The sequence below is a fragment of the Notothenia rossii genome (assembly GCF_949606895.1).
Source record: "Notothenia rossii genome assembly, chromosome: 7".
Taxonomy (NCBI): Eukaryota; Metazoa; Chordata; class Actinopteri; order Perciformes; family Nototheniidae; genus Notothenia; species Notothenia rossii.
The window spans coordinates 79,387,484-79,413,015 of NC_136905.1; the positions used below are offsets into that span (position 1 = coordinate 79,387,484).

Sequence of the window (25,532 nt, forward strand, 5' to 3'; positions counted from 1 at the left end):
CAGCAGCCAATCAGCGTGCTGCAGCCAAACTATTTAATGGTTCTCCTGTCTCCTGCAGGCAGCTGTGATTTCAGGTGTTCATGCACCTTATCATATGGCGTGTGTCAATAAATGTTCAAACTAAATGAATTCTCTCCTGATTGAAACATCATGTGTTGAAATAAACAACTGCAGTTCAAAATAAAAAGTGAATTGCCTAACATTTTTGTTGTGGAATTAATTAATTTCTTTCTTTAAAGGTGACCTATCATGCAAAATGCACTTTTGTACGTCTTTTCTACATGAATATGTGTCCCCGGTGTTCCAGGGAACTCACCAAGTGTCAGCAAACACAACCCTCTCTATTTTCCTCCATACCCAAATCTCTTAAAAAGGGGCTGCAACGGATCTGATACAGACTGATCCAGATTTGAACACTTCTATGACGTCACAGAAGTGGCGCCACGGCTATTGGGCCAACTCCACCAATCAGGAGGAGACAGCCACGGACATTGCCGTTGGAAAGCGCTGGAGACGCTGTAGTACATATGCCAGGCCTGTAGATGGTGCTGTTCTCCCAGCCCATGCAAAGACAGTGTTAAATTGAGCGAAATGAGGAATGGCTAGAATGCATGATCTGTTTGGTATTTTGAAAAATAAAAAGTACATATGCCTTATATAGGTATGGTCCCACACTATATTATTCAAATATAGCATGATAGGTCCACTTTAAAGGCAAAAACATGAAAAAGCTAAGAAAAAAAAAACATTGAATAAAATATTTTTGGAGCAACTTAATTTATAAATGGTTGTCAACTTAAAAACGTGTGTTCACAATGAGGGTAATTAAGTACATACAACTTAAAATTCCTTTTAAATCATGTAGTAAAACTAGTCGGAACAACTTAACCTTTTGAGTAATCAACTTCAAAACGTGTGTTTATGCTACCAATTATAAAGTAAGTGGTAATTAAAAACAACTCTGATCGTAGAAGAAAAGCCTTCTCCCCTAACTCAAATAACTTTGTTGCTTTAAGACAATCTCATTAGAAGTTGTCTTAACTTAATAAACATCGATGCTAACTGTTGCGTTGATTTTCTTTGTTGAGCCGAGGCATTTGTTTTTAGAGTGAAATAATAATGGAACCCTGTGCTGTCAGTCTGTGTAGGTAATAAAGTGAATACACTATAATTAATTGAGAAATATCCATAGGCATAATATCAATTTAATTAATGAAGGTATCTAGATTTCCACAAAGAGCCCTTTAAAGAAAGAGGACCTAAAGACTGATTAAAATGTGGGAGCCGCTTTATGACCTTTATTAGTTTTTATTTAAATGTTATTACGAGTAATGCAAATTTGCCATTAGGGAAATTGCCACAAAGTAATATTGAAAACAGTTACCTGGGGCATTCGGACACCCTGGAGGATTTAGCCAGTAAGCACATTTTGTGTACGGTTTTTGCACAGTGAGCGCACAGTTTCCTTTCGTTTTGCAGAAGTAAAATGTAAGCCTGCTTTGTGTTGGATGCAAACACAGATGTTTTGGCAGAATCTACATGATTATAAGCCAACAAGACTTTAAGACCCCCCATTTACGTGCTGATGTAATCACTACACCATTGTTGGTTACTTGGCTTCCTTCTTTTGGACTGCAGGAGAAATAAGTCACTAATCTGGCTCTCTGTTACTTCTGCATTCAGTATTAATTGCGGCATCAAATAAATGGGGCAAATCTCCGCACTAGGTCCTAATCACTTATCTGCCATTAGTGCTTCTAGCCAGGGGGTGTAATTGGAGTATTTCATAGCCGTGGAAAATAACTTGGTGTTATCATCAACAAAGGCGCAAGGGTGGCCCACTTAGAGTGAAGGAACTACTGTCTGCTGGATACAGGGATTAGATGGCAACTTCTCTGGTGCTCATGATGAATGTACACATGGGTAGTGTGTGGGAAGCAATATCCCTGGGTTACCATGCATGTATGACAAAATCAGTGGTTAAGTACATTTACTTAAGTATTGTTATTAAGTTCATTTTGAGATACATATACTTTACTTGAGTATTTCCATTTGTATGCTTCTTTATACTTCTATTCAACTCAAATTTGGCAGCAAGTATTGTACTTTTTTCATTTATTTGACAACATTCGTTACTAGTTACTTTTGCAGGTTTTAATTATTATAACCAAACATAAATCAACTAATACATTATAATCTACTATTTTGGATGGAGATACCTGGCAGTATAACAAAGTTACTAATGTTATCTCATCCTACCATTTGCAAAATTGAAAATGATAGACAAATTAATACATCGCTAATTATAAACAATTGATATATATATTATTCCCAAAATGGTCACTGAGATTTTAGGATGCTAATACTTTGGTACTTTTACTTAAAGGTGAGGTATGTAATTTATTTCAGAAAAACGTTTTGTTATATTCCATGGAATGCTCTTAACATCCCGATAGCAATGAATAAATTAAATGCTTTGACAATAAATACATTACAAAATGTCATCTGTGGAAGCCGTGGCGCTGTAAAAAGCACGACCAATCATCTGAGCCGGCCCGGCTAAAATAACTGGATGGCCTACCTGCCTGTCAGCCTTCCATCTGTGCACAAATGTATCTCGTGCCCTCATTGGTCATGTGCGCGTTCGTGTGTGTTGGAGGAGGGGCTCTGTGAGGAAGTCTGTAGGAAGTGGCAGATTTGTTCCGGTTGTGTAGTGTACTTTCAAATTTTAGCGCACTCGAGCTGGTTTCTCCAAAATGACATACCCCACCTTTAAGTAACATTTTGAATGCAGGCGGTGTAACAGAGTATTTCTACACTGCGGTATACTTTAACTTCAGTGCTGTATAAGATCAGAGTACTTCTTCAACCGCTGGACAAAATGCAGGACTTTATTGTTTGTGTTAATGTATAAAAGGGAATCAACACTACTGTATGTGGAAGCGTATGTGCTTCTGTACGGGCGTGTATTCTAATATGCAACAGAGAACAGACGTATCCAGGAACAAAGTCAGCCAGAGATAAAACCCAGACTTGCCTCGGAGCCAGAGACCTCTTGCCTCTTCTGGAAAACCCAGCGATAGCTACAGTTCTGCGGCTCAAAGCTAAAGAGCAGGAAAAGAAAAGGGAATAAAGAAAAAGCAATAATCTTTCTGTAAATGCCAGCTCAGAGTTTTAAACACTCTACAAAGTCACCTCCAATTTAGATTAATAAAAGAGATTATATGCGTCAGATCTTCCTAAGTAGCGGGACTTTTCGGAGCCAAACTTAATTTCCTCAGTTGGCAAAGACCCCGGCAATGTGTGATACCTCAATTAGGACGGAGCAGATGTCAGCCAGTATGATTAGTGTGTACTTCTGGGTGTGTGTGCATTGGTCGGCGAAGTTGCTGTGGTGTACGGTGACATTTGACCCCATTATGTTCTAACTGAATGAAAGCAATATTCACTGATCTGTCAAATCTTCCCTCTCTTCTCTCTCTCTCTCTCTGCAGCTGGGTCATTCCTAGCATTCGGTGCCATTTAGGTCCCCACCACATTATATCATATATTTTGTATTTAAAAACGTCTAATGCTTATTTTGTAAAAGCTTGGTTTTAAATGTTTATACCCTCTACCATAAAACAACAATGTTATTTAGCCAGGATATTAAATATTCTAAATAATTACTCTGATTTTAGCACAAGTAGTACAAATTGCTGTGTCCCCAATCATGTTTGCTCAACTTCTGTAACAGATATGCAAAAATAAATCAAAGAAATACAAACAAATTCTACATTTTTGTACAAATTGAAATTGTTGTTATTAATGAATTTGTATTGAAAATAAAGTGTGTGTCCCCTGTTTGAATGTCCCCCCTGTTACTCTGATTTGAATCCCTCTGGACACGCCCCTTTACTATTCTAATATTTGTATGACTCAAGAAGAAGAAGGATACATTTTGAGTGGGAAATAATCTTCAAGAAGCAGAGTGAATGCGTCCTTCCTTCAACGTTTTTCTAATGTTTTAAAGAACTTAACTATTGCGGTAAAGCATAAAATGTCCACCCTGTTAGGCTCATTTTTAATGGAACTGATCATTTGTTTTACATTTAGAAAATATGGTGAATATATCTATCAAATATATGTTTCTGTTGTCACCAAGTGCTAGCTTGATTATCATCACACATGTAGCAATAGCCAAGTTTAGCCTAAAATGTCCACCCTGTTACCGTCCACCCTGTTACTATTTTTCACAGTAACAGGGTGCACACACAGTAACTGGGGATGGTAAAAAAAAAATTAAGCATAATATCCTGAGCTTGACCAAAATATTTTTCTTATACTTTAACAAGCCATCATTCAGATTAAATTAAAAAAAACATGTAAAATTATGTTTTTAATTTTTGACCCAGCTGCATTTCAGTCTCAATTAAAATGAAGAGCTGCAATTCTGAGCGTTGATTGATGTTGATTGAAACATGTAAAGGGCATCAAAGAGCAATGAGAGCTAGTTTGTCAGCCCACACACACACACACACACACACACACACACACACACACACACACACACACACACACACACACACACACACACACACACACACACACACACACACACACACACACACACACACACACACACACACACACACACACACACACACACACACACACACACGGCGCTATGTAAATTGTCTTCACTGTGTGTGTATACGTCAGTCAGTTTGTGTGCATGCCCCAGTGTGCGTCCCTCTTCCACTCAGTATGCTAGAGGAGGAACATAATTTACAAAATATAAGAGATAATCGTGTCGAGATTAACGATCTGATTTTGATTAATGCCTAATGAACTCAAGTTTAGGTCTACAGCTTGTCGGAGGTTCCCCTGCATAGCAAATAGGCTTCTTGCTCAGTGTCAGGTAGGGCGTGAGTGAGCATGCCGGGGAGGAAGTGGGACAGATACATTTCATATTAATCTCCTGGGATGAAATTTGTGGGCAAACAGACAGAATGAATAATTAATATTAGCCACAGATGAAAAATAACAACATAATAAATATCAGGAAGTGTTTGTGTGCAGGTTTTGAGTGTGTGTGCGATACTACCTTTTTAAAACAAGTCTCTGATTCCCATGCATGTGAGCACTAAAATGCCGTGTCTAATATGATGCATACAATAAAAGTGAGAGCGCTTCAGAGTGAGAATCCACATGCCAGGGAGGGGAGATTATGCCAACACTGTGTATAGTATGCGTGAGCATGTGTGAGCGCATATTATGTCGGCGATTATACGCTCCTCTTTCTATCTAAGACATTTCTTTGAAGCTTAGGTTGGTGTTCAAGACAAAGTAACCGTGAAATTCACACCCAATCCTGTTGGCCGGTCCACATCCACATCCAAATGAAAGTAATAATTCATCAATATAAATTCTCTGTTTCTCAATATGTGTTATATTTCGGAGGCATGCAGTGAAAGCCCACAGTGTCTAGAACATTTCCTTTCCCCCTCCTGTCTCTCAGCCCCTCCTCCCCCTGCTTCCTTCTCCCCGGCTGGCATACCCTGTGCCGCTCTGATAACGTGATTTCACGCAAAAGTAAAATCCTCCTCGTGTCTGATGTATGCATCTCTCACTCAATCCCCAACAACCCCCGACAAACCTCCTTCCGCTTCCTTCACCCCCTGCCTGACATTTGTAGAAGCTGCTCAAAGGGAAGGTGCTTTGTGGGCAATGGCAGGTCGGTGTGTGTGTGTGTGTGTGTGTGTGTGTGTGTGTGTGTGTGTGTGTGTGTGTGTGTGTGTGTGTGTGTGTGTGTGTGTGTGTGTGTGTGTGTGTGTGGAAAAGATGGAGAAGAAATCAATGTCTCCCGCAGGTGTGTCCCCATAGTTAAGAGAGACTGAGAGAGGGGAATGTCATTGGCAGGTGTACGTGTCTCACGGGTAAAAGGGATCTTTGAAGGGTAGTGTAGCATTTGGGAGCATGTTTAATATCAGATTAGGCAACTGACAGACGAGGGAGGGAGGGAAAGTAAAAGGGAATGTGTGTGGGGGAAACTACACCCTTAAGAGAGATACCAAGTGAATGATTTCTTGAAAGATAGCCAAAAGATAAAATGACTTTTACGGATCAGAACATCACACGTCTTCCATTTTTGAACATCAGCCAGCCAGCGTGTCCTTTCCTTGGGACCGATCTGTCACCCGAGCTGGGCTCCTGAGCTAAGCAAAAAACACGCAGATGGAAATAGTGTGCTCTCAAGTAATACCGGCTTTTTCTGAATCCTAGAAAAATTATTTTTGTCCCCGGAAAGATTCATTTCAGAAAAGTTTCTTTCTTTGAAACTAGATTTTTTTCCCAGTGAAAATCAACTAACCGTGAACAAGCTTCGTCATATTCACCATACTTCTCATGAGGAACTTTCACACCCTTCCTCCATTCTTTTCCTAAAAAGCATCTCATACTGTACTCCTTCCATATTTTCCCAGCAGCAACCATGACATCACCCCCTGCTTCTCCAACCTTTAGGCTACTACTACTTCTACTACCCCCACTTCATCACGGAAGCATGAGCAAATCAATCCACATTGGAGTTTTATGGTAGCAGGACTTATATGGGGATCCTTTCAGAGAGTGTGAAATGTTTGAATGAAATACGAGAAACCTGGCACCACTGGTTCATTTTCTGTTTGGGGAAGTAACAAAACATGGAGTCATGGGAGAGTTAAAGGGACAATAGTTTAACATTTTCGACAAACTGTGTGCATGAAGCCACAGATGGGGATAAAATATCAGAGGGTGGAAAGCATGAGAGACAAATGGCCTTTGGCTGCACCCACTAAAGCCCCGCTTCTGGCTTATCTGAAGCCATTTTAGACACATTTTAAAACGGATCAAAACGGCCAAACGTCAACAGTGTCCTCATTTAAATCTTATAGTTAAATCTGTGAGTATGTTACAATCAGGAGCTTTGTTTGATGGTTATAGGTACTGTATAACAACAGACAACAGACACAGAGCTCATGACTCTTTAAGCAAAAAGAATATATCATTATTCGTTTCGTGCAATATGTTAAGACAGCAGAATTCATCCAAATGTCACCAAATTGCATTTTGGACAGGTGCAATATTCAAATCACAGAGAGCAAAGTGTTTGTTGAAATAAAATAATATCAATGTGTCAAAACACATTTTGAATGAAGCGTTATGGAGCTGCAGAGGTATCCTTGACAACCAATCACATTCTCCATGCCTAACAAAACAAATCCAATGTGTTTGATACAGTTTCTCTTGAAAAAAACAGGATAATCGAATATATTTTTTTACAAAGTATTCAATAATGATCAATCATAAATTACAGTTGATCAGTCAAGAATCATCCCAATTTCTTATTTTTTTTACAATTTGTACAGCCCTAGTTAGTCTTACATTTAAAATGCCATGATTTAAGTATCTGTTTGCTAAGTATGTCCTACTGTTTGTATCAAATGTCATCCAATAGTTGTACAGGTATGTCATTTGTATTCATCTGGGTAACATGTGACAGTAAAGAATTTCATGGCAATCTGTCCAATAATTGTTGAGATGCTCCAACCTAGGCCAACGTAGTTATGTGCAGATATACAGACTTCATCACATAGAGTAGAGCCAAGCTGCAACCATGGCTTAAACACATAAATAAGGAGTTAACATGCATGTGAGTAAACAACCCAGAGTATCGATCGTGAACAATTCATCATCAGCCTACAGCAGGCTGGAGTTCTCCTCAGATTTACTGAAGTTTTGAACCGTTCATCAAAATAGTAAGAAAATATAACGGACCATCTTTGCAGGACAGGGACGACGGAGAGAGAAAACAGGGAGGGAAGTGTTGTTTTTATGCCAAGCACAACTGCAGATAATATCATTCATCAATCCTGCAATCATGATAAAACATTTCTGCATAAGTGAACGTCTGGCGGCTGGGTTTCACAAGCCACTGAGAAGGTGGCAGCCGACTAAAAATAGCCCTGCAGCAGGGTCTCATAAATGGGAAACAGTAAAGGGGAACGAAAAGAAAAACACGCGCACAGCCAAGTGGTGATTTCATTTCCCTACCTGTCATAACGCGGCTAAATAACTATGGTCAGGGTATTACAAGCGCCGTACTCGCTGGCTCTGAACAGCAATCCCATGCAGGTGGAAAATGAGTAGGAGGAAAATAGAAGGGAATAAAAGCGATAAGGGGGAGAGAAACAAAAATGGAGAGAAGGGGAGATTGATAGACCAAGGAGCAGAGGGGGAAAATAGGAAGAAAAACAAATGAGGAAATGGACAGGAACAGGAGAGAAATGGAGAAGGGGAAGACAAGTCTTAATGAGAAAAATAAATATGGAAATGGGACGAGGAGGCAGTCCTGCACTGGGCACTCCCTGACACACACCAACACACACATACAGACAGAGTGCATCCCAGTGAGTTACACAGAGGGAGGTATACTCCTATAACTCTGTAACTGTCCTGGAACAAACACGAAGGCGACAGCCAGAGATCTCTGGGCAAGGTTACAGTACATCCATAGCTAACACACACACACACACACACACACACACACACACACACACACACACACACACACACACACACACACACACACACACACACACACACACACACACACACACACACACACACACACACACACACACACACACACACACACACACACACACACACACACACACACACACACAGTTAGTGATTCCAATCGGCACCATATTGCTCAGTGTGTGACAAACTGCAGTGGTCTCCTGCCAAAGGGAATATAGAGAGACTGTGTGTGAAGGTGGAAGAAAAGAGACGGGTTGAGGTGAAGAATAAAAGGTGTGGGAGGGGATAAAGGAGAGAGGGAGAGAGAGAGGGACTGCCCAGCGAGAGACAATGGCCGAGAAAAAAAAGAGGAAATGTTTTGTATTTGTGCCAAGAGAGAGCCGGGACAGGACAGTGTTTGCTAAAAAAAAACAGCATTAGAGTGGCAGTCATTAAAATGTGTGCACACAATGGGCAGAGCAGGTATTATACGTTAAGGTATCCCAGCCTTCCCGTCAGGATAAGAGTGCATGAAGAGTATATTTAGGTTTCAAGGACACTTGATTGAAGTCGTAAAAAATGAAAGATGACTTGTTGGAACGGAGTCACTGCGGAATCTCTCCCTCAACTTCTCCTTCCTTCCTGCCTCCATCCTTCTCTTTTTCTCCCTCTCTTTCCTCTGCGGACGCTTTATCCTGCCAAAACAGTGCCTTCGTCCCTAAACCCACAGAGGAAGAGGCAGGGATGATTGAAAAAGTTCTCACGCCGGGAGTTAAGTAAGGCAGATAAGGAGGGAAGTTGGACGTTAGCTGCACAACAAATATACAGGAAGAGTGTTTGCAGAGAGACCGAGGGGGAGGAGACTGAGGAAGAGAGACTGAGGAAGAGAGACTGTTTCTGTTCCGAGCGGAAAAAAGAGAGTAAGCAGTAAATGGAGAGGTTGTGTGTGGTAACAGGGTGTGGGGGGGGGGATAATGAAAGTTGTATCTTATCTACTTTAGCCATCGCTACTGTCCACTGGCTCAGATTATAATCCCCATTTATGCAAATACATCCACATCTCTACTCCCATGTGGAAGCTCTAAAAACATTTTAACCAAGTGTGTTTTTGTGTGTAGATGTTTGTTTGTCTATGTGCGCTCGGCTCAGTGCTCCTCCAGGGTGAGTAGCTGTGTGTGCAGGAAAGAGCCAGCCTCCCCCCCCCCACACCCCTCCCTCCAGCCATTCATCCACGCCTTGCTTCCCTTCATCCCTCATTCCCTCTCCCTGCCTTCACGCTTCCCTCCCTGCAGCTCTCTGTCCCCTTCTCTTTCCTTCCATCTCTCGTCCCTCCATCCCGCCTCCCGCCTCCCTGCCCACTTCTCTTCCCCCTCCTTTCCTCTTCCCTCCTTCTGTCACATGCCTTTGTCTTTTCACGGCCACCTCAAATGGCTTCAGATCAATCAAAGGCACTCAACAGAGTTTGTTAGCGAGCCACCGTAGTGGGAGAATGAAGCCGTGCACCCAGGGGTCTGCCGCCCCCATAATTAAATAGCTAGAGGACTGAATGCTTTCCTCCCGAGGACCTTCTGCACTCTTTGCTGACAATCTACCTCCAAGCGATTTGTGCCGCTGCAAAACTAATCACTTAAGCTTGTGCAATCTCAGGCATGCTATAGAAAGACAACCGGCGATATTATTAGGCTTCGGAAAATACCCACTGTTAATAAATGCTCTCAGAGAAGCAGCTGATTTGAAAGCAGGGTTAACCCACTGGTTGCCTGAATGGATGAAGGTATGCTGACGAAATCAACAGTCAATGGGACGGACAGGTCCGGGACCGGGACCTGTCAATCACAAAGTGATTTACGAAGAGCAGGAGAATAAGTTGTGTGTGTTACGATCAATATCTCATCCTTTAAGTGCCAGCACGGAATTACATCCGACCAGCTCTCCTTATGGTGAACCGGTGTTTAGTTCACTCACAGGGAAAGCATGTCGTTTGTTCGTGCACAACTGGAACAGGAAAGGTTTGGGAATGTCTTGTTTTGGATTTCAAGGCCAAAGTCGATAGCTTTTAAAAAAGAAAGTCTGGGAAACCAGCTCAGCCCTACTTGTCCAGCACCAAACAGAGGATCGACAACTCAGCACATATCTGGTGTTGATGATGAGAGAGTAATGTATCCTAAGAACAACACATGTGTCTCAGAAGATGGAGGAGATGAAAATACATTAAAAAAAGAAAAAATATTTCACCTACTTTCGTCAGGTGACCAATAAGAGATCTGAATGCTGATGTTGCTGAATGTGTAAATAGATAACAGCTTGGAAGGACATCTACCATAACAACTTTTTAACATAAGAACATTGTGATTAGGGTTTTGTAATGCTCTGGTGGCCCAATATAAATGAATGCAGCTAGAACTAAAGTCCTTCCAGATGTGATCCCCAATGGGTGACACTCATTGCTTAATAAATCAAAGTATTTCACCAACTCGAAATCAGATCTAAGCCATTGAAGACATGACTGGAACACTTTCAAACGCACACGCACGCACGCACGCACGCACGCACGCACGCACGCACGCACGCACGCACGCACGCACGCACGCACGCACGCACGCACGCACGCACGCACGCACGCACGCACGCACACACACACACACACACACACACACACACACACACACACACACACACACACACACACACACACACACACACACACACACACACACACACACACACACACACACACACACACACACACACACACACACACACACACACACACACAAAGCATTCTTTCACATCCAACATTACAACAAAAGACACACATGCTCACAAACCGTAACATTGGCAGAGCTGCATTGCTGCTGGGAAAGCCTTGGCATTGGACATGTAGCCCAGCTCTGCTCCTGTCATCATCGTCTGATTGAAACTGACAAAGACTTGACAGAGAACTGGAATGGAGCCTCTGGCCACGTCCTAGTCTATCAGGCATCCTTTAATAACCAGAGCTGACAGTTCTGCCAATGAATCCTGCAACTGTAATACGCTACCATTTTGAAAATTAGCACTATTAAACAAAGTCTGCGAGTGAGTGACCGCCATAGGAATGTCCAAAACAATGATCGCTTTGCTGAGTCATAAGCTCAGCTTTGTTTATGCCAAAAAACAAACAAACCAAAAAATAAATGGCACCATAACTGGATGATCATGCACATCAGTGGCCGGATAAGAGGCAGTCCATATGCTTCCAGTTTACTAACATGTAAAGCCTGTCTATTTATTTAGTTGGAGCACAACATTTAACAACAATAAATTAATGTTAAACAAGAAATCCATCAACGAATATCCTATGTTCTATTGCCAGCTAAAGAAATTGGGGATTGTTTTCCAACATTTAAGCAAGTTTGCCCCTGTGTAATACATTTCTGATATGTTATATAACATTAACACTTTTTCACTTAGATTCTATATTTTTTTCAACTTCAAGCATGCATTTGATTTATATTTACTGATGGATAACGGTATTCCAGCATGACTTGCCAGTGAGCTTTTGTCTACATTTTATTCCCTTCTACATGACATTTATCTACATCAAGCAAGTGCAAAGTGCAGTTTTTAAAGGCTGAATAACTTCAGTTTTAAACTTTACATTGAAAGGACGGCAAAAAAGGTTTTAGACTTTGTGCTGAATATGTTTTATGGCTTTAGACAGCTGGGTGAAGAAAGCCACCTGGGTGAGACTAACAGTGCAGCTGTTTCTATGGTTTCTAATGCTGTTACATTATCACATGCTCTATGGAACAAATAAATGGCACCATAACTGGATGATCATGCACACCAGTGGCCGGATAAGACGTAGTCCATAGGCTCCCAGTTTACTAACATGTAAAGCCTGTCTATTTATTTAGTTGGAGCAGAACATTTAACAAAAATAAAAGCACAAATTAATGTTAAACAACTAATCCATCAAAGAATATTCTGTGTTCTATTGCCAGCTAAAGAAATTGGGGATTGTTTTTCAACATTTAAGCCAGTTTGCCTGTGTGCAATACATCTCTAAAATGCCATATACCATTGGCACTATTTTTTCACCTTCAAGCATGCATTTGATTTATTTACTGATAGATAACGGTATTCCAGCATGACTTTCCAGTGGGCTTTTTGCTCACAGACAGACTTCTAAATTCTATTCCCTTCTACATGACATTTATCTACATCAAGCAAGTGCAAAGTGCAGTTTTTAAAGGCTGAATAACTTCAGTTTTAAACTTTACATTGAAAGGACGCTGTGTGAAGAAAGCCACCTTGGTGAGACTAAGAGTGCAGCTGTTTCTATGGTTTCTAATGCTGTTACATTATCACATGCTGTATGGAAATCATGTTATATAAGAAATTCAATTAAGGACATTCTTCTGCCGCATCTCGACCAAAACTGAGAGATCTCTTCTTTAGTTCAATTTGATACCTGACAACTCTCTCTCGGCAGTCCGGCAGCGAGCAGCATGAAAAATATATCTGCTGGCGGAAGGGACATCTCAACCAAACCATTCCACCTCAACGCTTCAGAGCCTGTCCACTCTGCCACTGTGTCATGACTGGAAAAATAAACAGAGGAAACACACCCTGACATCAACCTGACAAACCCTCGTGTTAGTGCACTCAACTGCTCCTACACTGACAAATAAACATTGCAACCAGTCATTTCACCTTTAAAAAAATGATATGTCTGTCCCCTTCCTTAATTAAAAAAATCTGTTTTTCTCGCTTGAGGTAGTTCAGAACTTATTGATTCTGCTTTACACCAGGAACACAACACTCGTGTTTTTCATCAATTATTGCATCAATAACCCAAGAGCGCAACTAAAAAGTTAAGTTGTTCAATACAGCACGGACTGGTTTTCTATCAGCCGTAAATGCATTATACTCTCCTGAGAAAAAAGTAATTTGTTTCTGTTTCATGCTATTCGTCACAGATGTCATCTTTTTTCCAAATAGTCCAGATCTCGGTCGTTGAATAAATCTCAGAAAGTGTTATAAATAATCGTAATTTCGCAGCGTTCTTGGTTTCTCCTTATAATAAAGCAGAGTAAATGGGGGATGGATGCGAGATATATGCATGCTAACCTGAATTATAGTGAAATATTGCTCCGCTCTCTTGCGTGACTTGGCACCAGATAAGTGCGTCGGGAAACTGCTTTAGCGCTATCTGCAGGACAGTCTGTCCTTTGTAGGAAGGGCAATGAGAAGGGGAAATTGATCACATCCTGTTTCTCTCCGCTCACACTTCTTTACCCTTTATTTGATGTCTCTTCTTTTTTATCTGTGTCACCATAACCGTGAGCTTTCATTTATTGTCGCCTTGCCCGATTCACCCATCCATTGCCTTCAATCCTTTCCCTTCTTTAAATCTTACTTCCTGTGTCTCGTCGTGACTCTCCATCAGTGGAACCGTGTCCCCAATTCTCCTTCCAGCCCATAAATAGTGTTTGTGCGTTAGATGTTATGCATATGAATATCACGTCGTCTTGTTTCCCCTGCACTCAGCCTGGGATATCACTCGGGATTTATCCGTTGTTCCGCTCTGCTCTGCTTTATGGAGGCGGCGAGAACACAGAGGTCAATTCAGAAAGAGAGATAGAGTGGGAGAAAGAGGGAGAGAAATATGGAAGAGAAACAAGACTTCCCAACAAATGACAACTGCTTGTATTTATGATGGATGCTACAGGATACAATCTGTCTGTACGGTGCCGCACATGCTATGTGTGGTGAGGAAACAGAGCTGTGGGTGTCATATCTGAGTGTGTGTAGGTGTGAGGTGTTTTGGTCCGTGTGTGTGTGTGTGTGTGTGTGTGGGTGTGTGTGTGTGTGTGTGTGTGTGTGTGTGTGTGTGTGTGTGTGTGTGTGTGTGTGTGTGTGTGTGTGTGTGTGTGTGTGGGGGGGTGTGTGTGTGTGTGTGTGTGTGTGTATGATTGTGTCCACATTAATATATCCATGTAGTTAGTTACAGGAGAAGTTTGTGTTCCTGAATTGTGCCTTGTGAATTTATATTTGTTCACAGGGGCTTCAGATGAGGCAGAAAGCAGGTAGTGAAGATTATTTTTGGTGCAATACAAATTAAGATCCGTAAGTCTAGGAATCATATCAAAAAAGATGCTCTGTATAATCATCATATTTTCTTATTTGTCAAAGTGATCCAGTAAAATGGTTTCAGTGTCTCTATAGGTATATTGCGAACAGAAACTACTAGACCCCATCGCATCATTACTACTCACAGTATCTAGGCCTACTGTTGGAACTGCCGTAAAAAATATCTACCAATTCAAAGTAAGGCAAAAAATATTGATTTAGAGTGAAAAACCATTAATACACACTTTTCTCCATTACTATAGTTTCTTACATTTCATTAGACAGAGGGTGTTTGTCTGCAGGGGGTCTACAGTGTCAGACTCTGAAACCCCCGCAGTATAAATGATCTGCGCACGGCCATCAGTCAGCAGCACGCCGCAGAAGGTGGCAGCGTGTCTCCTAGCAAAGCCAGCCCCTTCTTTTTTAATGGAGTACTATAATAGCTCGAGTAGACCTATAATAATATGTTATGCTTGCGCAAAAAAGTTTAACTTTGAGCAAAGTAATCTTTTAGAAAATCGGTGACCCATGGACATAGGCAAACACTTTGTTTGTCGCTGGAGCCTTTTTTACTTCAATTCTCTGCTTCTTGCTTTGGGTAAAAAAACTCCCTGGTGGCCTGCCCTGTGTGTTTCAATCATTACATTGTCGTAAAAGCCAGAACAAACAGCATGGTGATTATTTAATTTCACATCCAACGAGCTGGCAGAGAGCCAAATGGTGAAAATGGCTGCATTTCTACACATGTACCTCATGTAAACGATGTATCGGTGTGCGTTGGTGTGTGAGGGCCACCGGTACACTGTTTTTTTTTTTTACTTCATTTCATTTAATTACATTTTTATTTGGTACGCAAAACCAAATGTACAATAATTGCCACAAAACATGACTCTACCAAAACACCATTGAGCGAAAAGGAGCAGGGAGAAGAATAAAATCTTATGTGACCTGCCCCTTTCTAAAAAAAAATAAAAATAGATGGTCAGCCCTTCATAATAATACTTTTTTTTTTCAAAGCCAAACATAACAGTATCTTAGGATACTAAGAGAAACACACAAAAAAAATACTTATTTCCCACTTGATGGTTAACGGAAAGAAACAAAACAACACCAAAACATCACATGTATAAGGAAAAGAAAAGTGCAACACCCTCATCTGAGTCCTACTGGAGAAGAAGGTGGAAAGCGACGCATGGTGATAATAATAACAATAACAACAATAACAACTTCAATTCTCTGCTTTTTGCTTTGGGTAAAAAAACTCCCTGGAGGCCTGCCCTGTGTGTTTCAATCATTACAAGCCAGAACAAACAGCATGGTGATTATTTAATTTCCCATCCAACGAGCTGGCAGAGAGCCACATGGTGAAAATGGCTGCATTTCTACACATGTACCTCATGTAAACGATGTATCGGTGTGCGTTGGTGTGTGAGTGCCACCGGTACACTGGTGTCTCCCTGCAGCCTTTCCTCTGTGGGCAGGTGGTGTTGAAGCCCATCCAGATGGGCTCTAAATCATCCCTGTTTTCTTGCCAACTCCCAACATAAATATCCCAGAAGTAACACAGAAGTTACCTTGGGGTTTACCATCTTTCAATCCTGCTGTCTGCGCATCGCTCGCCTCTCAAATGGCTTCATCTCTGACGGCTTCTCGCTCCGTCAAATTTTCTTTGTCACTTCCTGGTCCAATTTCACTTCTTTTATCTCTTACTAGCTTGCACACTTTACTCTGCTGTCTCTCTCAGTTTAATCTTCCCATTTGAAACTTTTCTGAATCGCTCTCTCAATCATTCTTTTTCCCTCCAAGTTCTTTATCTTGCTTACTCTTTACACTTTGCTACTTTTTACTTTGCCTTACCCCTTTCTTCTTGTTTTCCCCACTTTCTTGACGTCACCCGCGGGTGTTTGGCGAACCTGTCGCCTTGGCACTCATTCAACCGTGTCTCTTAGCCATCTGTCAGCATCTGTTTAATCTCACATCAGCACATGTCTCGCTCACCTTCTCCCACCTGTCTCGCCTCCTGTCTGCCCGTCTTCCACCTCTGACCTGTGGGAGCTTCTATAGGGCCCTATATGCGTGTCGTCTCCAAGCCTGCCCTTATCACTAACGTCCACCTGGCCTAGATTTCTGGTGTTATGCCTCAGTTCCTACCTAAAGTACCACAATTACACAAATGTCCACACATATACACATACAACTACTGCCCAGTCAATAGCAGTAGTTGCTGTAATAGTAGAGTCTTTTTAAAAGTATTCCAAAGACAAAATGGGTCTTTTCATCAGTGTGTTTGAAATAAGTTTGTTTATAGTCTTAGGTGCAGTGTGTGCAAGTCTCACAAAGAATGTATGTGTGTGTGCATTCACTTATCAGTATGGCTGTGTGCAGGTAGGTGTTTTTTGCAATCACAGATAGCAGAAAGTTATCACTCGCTAATCCTCTAATGAACTGGCAACGTTTAGATAGAACTGCCTCCGTCAGACTCCCCAGTGGGAAGCGAAGCACAAGGCCCCGGCTGCCCGTCATCCCTCATCTCCTACCATCTTCCATCATCCCTTCTCCCATTCCCACAGCCCCTTCAACCTATCCCATTTTTACTTCTTCCACGCCCGATTCATAACTCCAATTCATCCTTGCTTTATTGCTCCTTCTCTAGTTCCCCACATGTCTTACTTTCTTATTTCCTAGATCTTCTCCCATCGTTCCCTATAACTGTATACAATTCCTCTTTTCCTTCTCTATCCATTTCCCTCCCCGCATTCTGTGTCAGATATCTTTCTGTCCTTTCACGATACTGTTGGAATACTCCCATGTTTCCTTAATTTCTTCTTCCTTCGTCCCATTCCCCCTTTCCTTCCTGATCCCTTCTTTTAGCATTCCCTACAAACTGATTCCTTCTTTCTTCCTTGATCCCTCATTCCCTGATCTCTACATACCTCTCTCAACCCCTCCATTAACTCTCTATAATGACAACCACGTCTCCCTCTCTCCCATAAACAGTACGTGCACATTACATTCTGCCTCTAACCACTGCTGAGATGCTGTATTTTTTTAAGTATAGAGAAATATTAGACTGGTGTTGAGCTGCTGGAAACATTTGCTTCACCAGAGGCAAAAACACAAGCCAAACATTAGAAGAGAAACTCAAACGCCACACAGAGCAGCCCAAAGAAGCCCACAGTCCTTTTGGTAATACACACTACGCTGATTCTGCTCTGCTCAATTCATCTGGCTCAGTCAACACAGTGCTGAACTGTCATCAAAATACTAATAAAGAAAGCGCTCTGAGCTGTTTGCATTAAGTGGCCGGCTTGTCTCAAACTGTCAGTCTGCCTGAGGCCCCGGCTTGGCAGAAAGTTTTATCCCTCTCTTTTCACTCAGATTCCACAGTGGTCGGGGCACAAATCCCCTCATCATCTCAAAGAGAACACTAAAGGCAGCATAGCCTCGTAAAGCCTCATTAGGCTTAATAACCTTTAGTGAGCACACAGTCCACACAGTCGACACTGAGTGTGTGTGTGTGTGCGTGCGTGTGCGTGTGCGTGTGTGTGTGTGTGTGTCTGTGTGTGTGTGTGTGTGTGTGTGTGTGTGTGTGTGTGTGTGTGTGTGTGATTTTTATGACAGATATTGCAATTCGGGCAGGCACTTTCAAAAATATCTGTCAATCTGTCAATCACCTTCTATCATGGGCCACTTCTGATTGGTTAACAATGTCTGGTGCATGTGGAGCACAGCACTTCTGATTGGTGTGGATGACTGACACACAAGAAGAACAACAAAAAAAGAATCGCAGGCTTTGCGATTTGATAATTGCATCATTTCAAAATCGATTAATCGTTCAGCCCTAGTGTGTGTGTGTGTGTGTGTGTGTGTGTGTGTGTGTGTGTGTGTGTGTGTGTGTGTGTGTGTGTGTGTGAATGTGTGTGTGTGTGTGTGTGTGTGTGTGTGTGTGTGTGTGTGTGTGTGTGTGTGTGTGTGAATGTGTTCAGTGTGCTCGCTCGCTGTGGGAAGTGGGTTGAGCTGACAACTGTTTTAGGCACAGATGAGCGAGCATGCACACACACACACACGCACGCACACACACACACACACACACACACACACACACACACACACACACACACACACACACACACACACACACACACACACACACGTCTTAATTGAGCAGTGAAAGCTCTTGCCTTCTTGACCAGACAATCATATACAGTATGTGTGTGTGTGCGTGTGCGTGTGCGTGTGCGTGTGTGTGTGTGTGTGTGTGTGTGTGTGTGTGCGTGTGAGTGTGTGTGTGTGTGTGTGTGTGTGAGTGTGTGTGTGCGTGTGTGTGTGTGTGTGAATGTGTTCAGTGTGCGTGTCTTCGGAGAGCAGGTCTAGCTCAGAGCCACAATGCGTCTTATTCAGCAGGGTCCCTGGATTAAAATGTAATTTCATTCAAAGTTGCAAATTGGGTTTTTTACTGTACTAATCTTCCTTTTACTAAGCAGAATGAGGTATGTCATTAAAAAGAAAAAGAAGTGACTTAATAAAAGAATACAGGATGGATAGATTGCAGAGGGGGAAGTAGATGAAAGAATTGTGAGTAACACACAACACATGAACGTATTTAAATGGTGATTTGATTTTAGGGAAAAAGGTTGATGACGATGACATCTGCAGTTTAGTCATTCAGCTAATGCCATGATTCAGAGGGACTTGAGAAATAAGCTAAATAGTTTCACATCAAATAGAGACTAATATCAGAGTAACAAGTGCAAGGTGCTAATAGGAAGTAAACACATATGCCTTTGAATTGTAAAGGCATATGTAGACCTTGATCGTTCTGGTTAAAAGCCAAATCAGGTAAGAACTAGACTCTGAAAAACATGAATAGAAAGCTCTTCTCTTTTGAACTACAGAGAGAACATTTATGTGCATGGTATTTAGAATCATACTCTTTGAAATACAGTCCTATGCATTATGCTTTATGGATACATTTGCAGACAAAATGAGGGTCTGGGAGTGAATGTCAGTGAGTGAGCCGCAGGAACAAAGCCTCCACTGTGGAGAAATGACAAATAATGAATTCACACCATACCACCCCTCGCACCCAATCACATTCAGGAATCAGCAAAACCATTTTCTCCAGGCCTCCCTGCTAATACATTTCCGAAATAGAAATCATGATCCACAATATCATTTGTGATACTATCAGTGAATCGAAAATGGTTTGGTTAGACCCAATTGAAACAGGCATTGGAAACGTGCGGAGATTTCATACGCGTCTTTTTCAATTAAGTCGGCAGGGAAACAATTTATTTCATTCCGTAATGACTCCACAAACGCATCCTAACATACTGGCAGAATACAAATGTTTAAACCCATATAATGTTTTTGGGGGGGGTTACGAAATGTTATTTGTGATTATTTTTAATGAAACATCAAATACCCTCAATTTAATTCCTTATCCATGTTCCATGAGAAGACACTGATGAACTAATCACCTGCCCAAATGTCCATGATGGGAGTTAGAAAGACATTTACTTCTTCCTTCTCCCTCCTTCCGCCTGTCCCCCTTTCCCTCCATTCCCCATCCTCCCTGCTATAGATGAACAGGAGAGATTTACAGTTAGGGGTCACACACTGGTTCTAATTAGCTTAAGTAGGTTGGGAGGAATAAGCACTTCCTTGCCGAGATGCATCACCAAGTCCCACAGCTCCTTCTGACTAAGCAAAGGAGGGGGGGGGGGCCTCTGTCTCCGTCTGCCTTCCTGTCCGTCTACGTCCTTTAGTGTCCCAAAATGTCCCAAGTATTGCAAAGTAGGAATGGGATAACTAAAATGAATTCACTCGTCACAATCGGAACCCTTTATGAAGCAGTGGGTTTTTTGGGGGGAACTGAAAGGCAGTCTGGGAAACATCTATCATCACAACCTCCAGGATGTCACACTCGCTGTAACTGATCGAGGCTGCTCCGAGTTCATTCCTTTTATTTTTTGTCTTCTGATGAATCGTGAAATAAGGGAGAAATTAGCTGATAGTAAAGAAAAATAACCCAGAGCCAAAGACTAATTCATTCTTGAAAGACTCGTCGCAACGTTCTTTGACCTTGAAGAACCTCCAATATAATCACACTCAACAAGTCCCCTTTTATTTCTTTCGTGGTTCCTGTGTACAATTAAATATAAAGCAAGAAGGTAGCCTCCTGCTGCAGGTGTTTCTCTTCCTCTCTGTGTATCTACCTCTCTCTGATGTCTAGAGCGGGGAAACGTTCACCTGAAAAAACATGGGCTCAGTTCCCAACACCCAGCAGAAAAATCTCCACGATTTCAGACACTCCAATACTCTCCAGAGACGAACAAAAAGACCTCCTTTATTTGGATAAATCTGTGACGGATCCGGCACATTTTTGGCAGGAGTGTTTGTTTTGTCTCTGCATTTCTCCAGCCCTCCTCCCCCCTCTGAGGAGTGCTCCTCCCCAACTGATGCTCAAATGTAAATAGCATTTCTAATTAGAATGATATCTTCTGGTTGTGTGTTTCGCTATCAGCACAGAACCGTCTTCCGGTTTGTATACAGGGTAACAATTTGCTTTCCCGTTGACCCAGCCCACTCGTCTCTGCCCTCTCAGTTTGTTAGGAACCTGTCCCACCCCCTACCAGCCTCCTTTATGTCTTCCATGGCTCTCGGTCTATTGACATGCACCCTGGAGTGTGAGAAATGGAAATGCATTGCCTTCACTGGCAATTTACTGAAAATCATAAGGTTTGAAGGCTGCAGGATAGCATTTCTGTCTGTTTTGATACAGCAATTGTAATAAATTGCTAAATTATTAACTCACTCAAATGTTAGTAAATGCTGAAAACGCCCCTCACTTGGGGAGGTCTTTAAATTGGAAATATCTAACAATAACAATTATATCTAAATGGTGCAAATCTTTAGCTATCACACGATGGAAAAATAAAATGTTTTGCTTAATATAGAACGATTAGACTTGATACATTAATTAACCAAGTAACAGTTTCAGCACTAAACGGTTTACCCAACCACGTACAAGAACAGAAAGGAATCCTGAGTTGTAGTTCATGAAAGTGTCAATTTAAGTTTCTTACTCCTTTTATTATTAAGGTTCTGAAAGGCTGACCTTCCTGCACTTTTTTCTTACACATTATACTGAGTATGTAACATGTTTTAATCCTGAGTTTCTGTTTATTCGTCTGCTACTACTCATCGCAGCTGCCCTGCTTTCCCTCTACGGCTTAGAAACAAACAGATGTTGCTGCTGCCTCACACCTGAACACGTCTCCTTCTATGAAGCACGGAGGACTAGCCTGACACAGAAAAAAAACATCATGAATTTAATATTAGGCTGAAGAACATTTCTGTAGCATAAACAACAAACATTCAAAAACACAACATCTGCTTGAAATGATTACTGAAACAGAGAGACACAGAGGAAGAGAGGGATGGTTGTTTCTTTTGCCCACTGACTGCCTGGCACAGTTTTGAAGAACTGAAAGGCCTCCCACAATAAAAAGAAAAGGGAAAAAAAGAAAGAGAAGAAGCCCCTCTTCCTTCCCTGCCCACCCCTTCCTCTCGTTCTCCCCTCATCTCCCTTTCCTTCTGCTCTCTGTTGCTTATCTCCTTGCTTTGCCGACACATTCGTCAAGTGGTGTGACTTCTCATTCATGCAAGCTTTATTGAAATCGAATAAGCAATATATTGTTGACAAAGAGACGCGACAGGACAGAGATTTCAGACTTAAACTATGGATCGTTCCTCTCTCCTTCTCTCTCCTCGCTGCCTATGTGTTGGTGAAAGTGTTTGTGTGTGTGTGTGTGTGTGTGTGTGTGTGTGTGTGTGTGTGTGTGTGTGTGTGTGTGTGTGTGTGTGTGTGTGTGTGTGTGTGTGTGTGTGTGTGTGTGTGTGTGTGTGTGTGTGTGTGTGTGTGTGTGTGTGTGTGTGTGTGAGAAAAAAGGTGGAGAAGAAATCAATGTCTCTGGCAGGTGTGTCCCCGAGTGTGTGTTCAGTCTTAGCTACACCTGTGTGGAAGTAAAATTGAAGTCCTCTGTATTGTCCTTATGTGTGTGTGGTGGTTGGCACTTTGTTAATAAGTGTGTGTGTTTGAGTGTGTGTGTGTGTGTGTGTGTGTGTGTGTGTGTGTGTGTGTGTGTGTGTGTGTGTGTGTGTGTGTGTGTGTGTGTGTGTGTGTGTGTGTGTGTGTGTGTGTGTGTGTGTGTGTGTGTGTTAGGGGGATGCAGTTGGCTGCTCAGTTGGATAGAGGCGGATGACTGGAGTTGGATTGACTGACTGGCAAGCAGCTCGACTGCCGCTGGAAATACTAACATGACACACACACAAACACACTCTTATTGCTTACTTACAAATGTTCTCACATCGAGCAACAAGCCAAAAAAATACATGACCATGCACAAATAGCACCAGTGGCAGAAGCGGGCCCCTCACCTCTCCCCAGCACCCATCTATCAGTTTGAATGATTCACTCAGAGAAGTGCCACAACACAGCCGTCTTCAATCAAACATGCACACACTCACATGCAGGCACATGCACAAATACACACTCTTGCTCATATGGAGTCACATATACACAAGATGAGAGCTTAAAAAAAAAAGCATTTCAGTTTAAACCTCTGCTGCTGGAGGGCTGGAGGGTTCAGTCCAATACTAAAGCAGAGCTATCAGATATTAAAGATGCATGTGAAGGGCCTGCAGGTCCACCAGCAGGGAGCTCAGCTGAGATCAATCTGCACATCAGACTTTACTGGGAGAAGACATTTAGCGGCTCCACTTAGTCTGAGACACAAAATGGTCCTTTATTCTACTATTCCATTCGTCCTTATTGTATTTGTATTATTGCTAATTGTATTATTAAAATGAATCTCAAGAATAATGGATCGTATTATCCCTGTCCCAATTATTTTTCTTTACACTATTCCCTTGCCTTCAGCCTGACTTAAAATCGAGCTAGTGAGACCAGCTCAGCCACCAAAATCCTCGCCACAAGGCAATGAGTCAGGCAAAGGTTCCTCTGATAAAAGTCCAAAGGAAAATATGTTTGGCCAGAGGTTGGTGCTTATTAGAGAGCAGAACGCAAGAAAACTATGATAAAAACCCAAATAACCTTCTGTTATTATGTTTTCTGTTCCATTAAAAAATGACTGCTACAGGTGCAGCACAGCCAGCAGAAACACACACCATCCATCCATACCTTAGTCACAAGCGGCTCTGTGTCCTCCAGGATGGATATGAAAGGGATCTCCAGGAAAGAGGAGAGGAACTCCACCTGGATCAGCTCCTCTCTGGAGCGGGGGAAGGCGAGCACCGCGGACACCCCCCTGACCACCAAGTCCTGGCAGGCGCTGCGGGACAGCGACTCCGGGTCGCCTCCCGCGGGCGTGCGAGCCACCACCTCCAGGCTCAGGTTGTAGGGCAGCAGAGGGGGTGTCTGGGAGGGTGTCGTGGAGGAGTCTGCCCCTCCACCCTGGTGCCGGAGGCTAGCCAGGGCGCGGTTGAGCGCGTTTTGTATCCGTGCCGGCTGCCGGGTCGGCAAGAGCGCACCGAGGCGCACGGTGTGTCCGATCCGGGCGAGGATGTGACACGTCTGCGAGTGCGGGAAGCAGGACTCCGGGCAGGATGAGACCGTGAATAAAAGAAGCAGCAGGAGCGGTCTGGCGGAGAGGAAAAGGAGAGGAAGTCTCCCGGGGGCGAGGCAGTAGGTCCAGAGTCCAGAGAGAGACACCATGCTGCAGCTCCGACACACAACACAGGAGGACTGGGCTCTGCTCGGCGGGAGATGGCATAGCTCCCTCTTTCTCCCGGCTCCACCGCTTTCCTCGGACTTGCTGGGTATTTTTCTTTGCCCCCTTTTTTATTTCTTGATGCGCGCTGTCGACGGTGATTTGTCGGCGTTTTGACGTTTCGGCTCTCACCTCTTCAAAGTTTTTTTTGTCAACAGTAAAAGGCGCGCTGGTGGAGAGAGGAGAAATGAGCGCGCACAGCTTAGAGCGGTCGCCCCGCTTCTGTCAGTCTCTGCTGGAGGAAGGCACACCAGCTGTGAGAGGGTGGGTGTGTGTGTGTGTGTGTGTGTGTGTGTGTGTGTGTGTGTGTGTGTGTGCGCGTGCGCGTGTGCGTGTGTGCGTGCGTGTTCCTGCGCCTGCCGGCCAATAATCTAACCTCTCACGGAGCACGCCTCTTGTTGAATTTTAATGAAAATTCGTCGGGTAACATTTCCTTCCGCTTAATTCAGGTCCCAGGGAGAATTCGCCTGTAATGTGTTCATTCAGAAATTAAACTACAACCAATCACAGATTCCTTGTATTCATTTGATGAATCATTTTTTGTGAGATAGACAATCCAATATCGTAATGAGTTTGCTCCCTTTGGTTCAGAGTTGACTTTAGTTTTTTTGCATTTCAGTGGAGAGTATCTCTTAGCCATACCTCTATATCATTTTACTCCTCCCTTACACTATACCCAATAAGGTTTTCTATAACACACACATTTAGAGCATAATAACTTAACTAATCAATTTCAAAAATATTATTTTCCAGAAAAAGAAGAGATAATTGGATGATGTTAAAACTGCTGGTCATTTGTTCTGTGAGGTAATAGAACACTTTAAGCACCTTTGCAGATCACACTGTCCCTGCCAGGTTGGCCAACACAAAGCTAATAGCTTGCTGAAATCTCAATTTTCCTCTGAGATTGATCCCCTCTTCCTTCTTGCCGTCCAAGTAGAACATTATCCGTTGTGTAACCACCTCTTTTCAGCACATTGGACAGCGCCAATGCTATAAATGAGATATACTGTGCATGCTAATTTGCCTTCATGCAAGGGACAGCACTCGGTCCTCTCTTCATTCATTCTACACTCA

At 42.5% G+C, this 25,532-nt stretch overlaps 1 protein-coding gene across 1 annotated transcript in view; it reads right to left on the bottom strand.

Annotated features, from left to right (window-relative positions):
- grin3ba (glutamate receptor, ionotropic, N-methyl-D-aspartate 3Ba) overlaps positions 1-24,896 on the bottom strand; it is an 88,984-nt gene extending 64,088 nt beyond the window's left edge. The window contains exon 1 of the mRNA XM_079692301.1: positions 23,867-24,896. Coding sequence (XP_079548427.1) covers positions 23,867-24,400 — 534 coding nt within the window. The 5' untranslated portion in view covers positions 24,401-24,896. The remainder of the gene's footprint in view (positions 1-23,866) is intronic.
- Between the last annotated feature and the right edge of the window lie 636 nt (positions 24,897-25,532).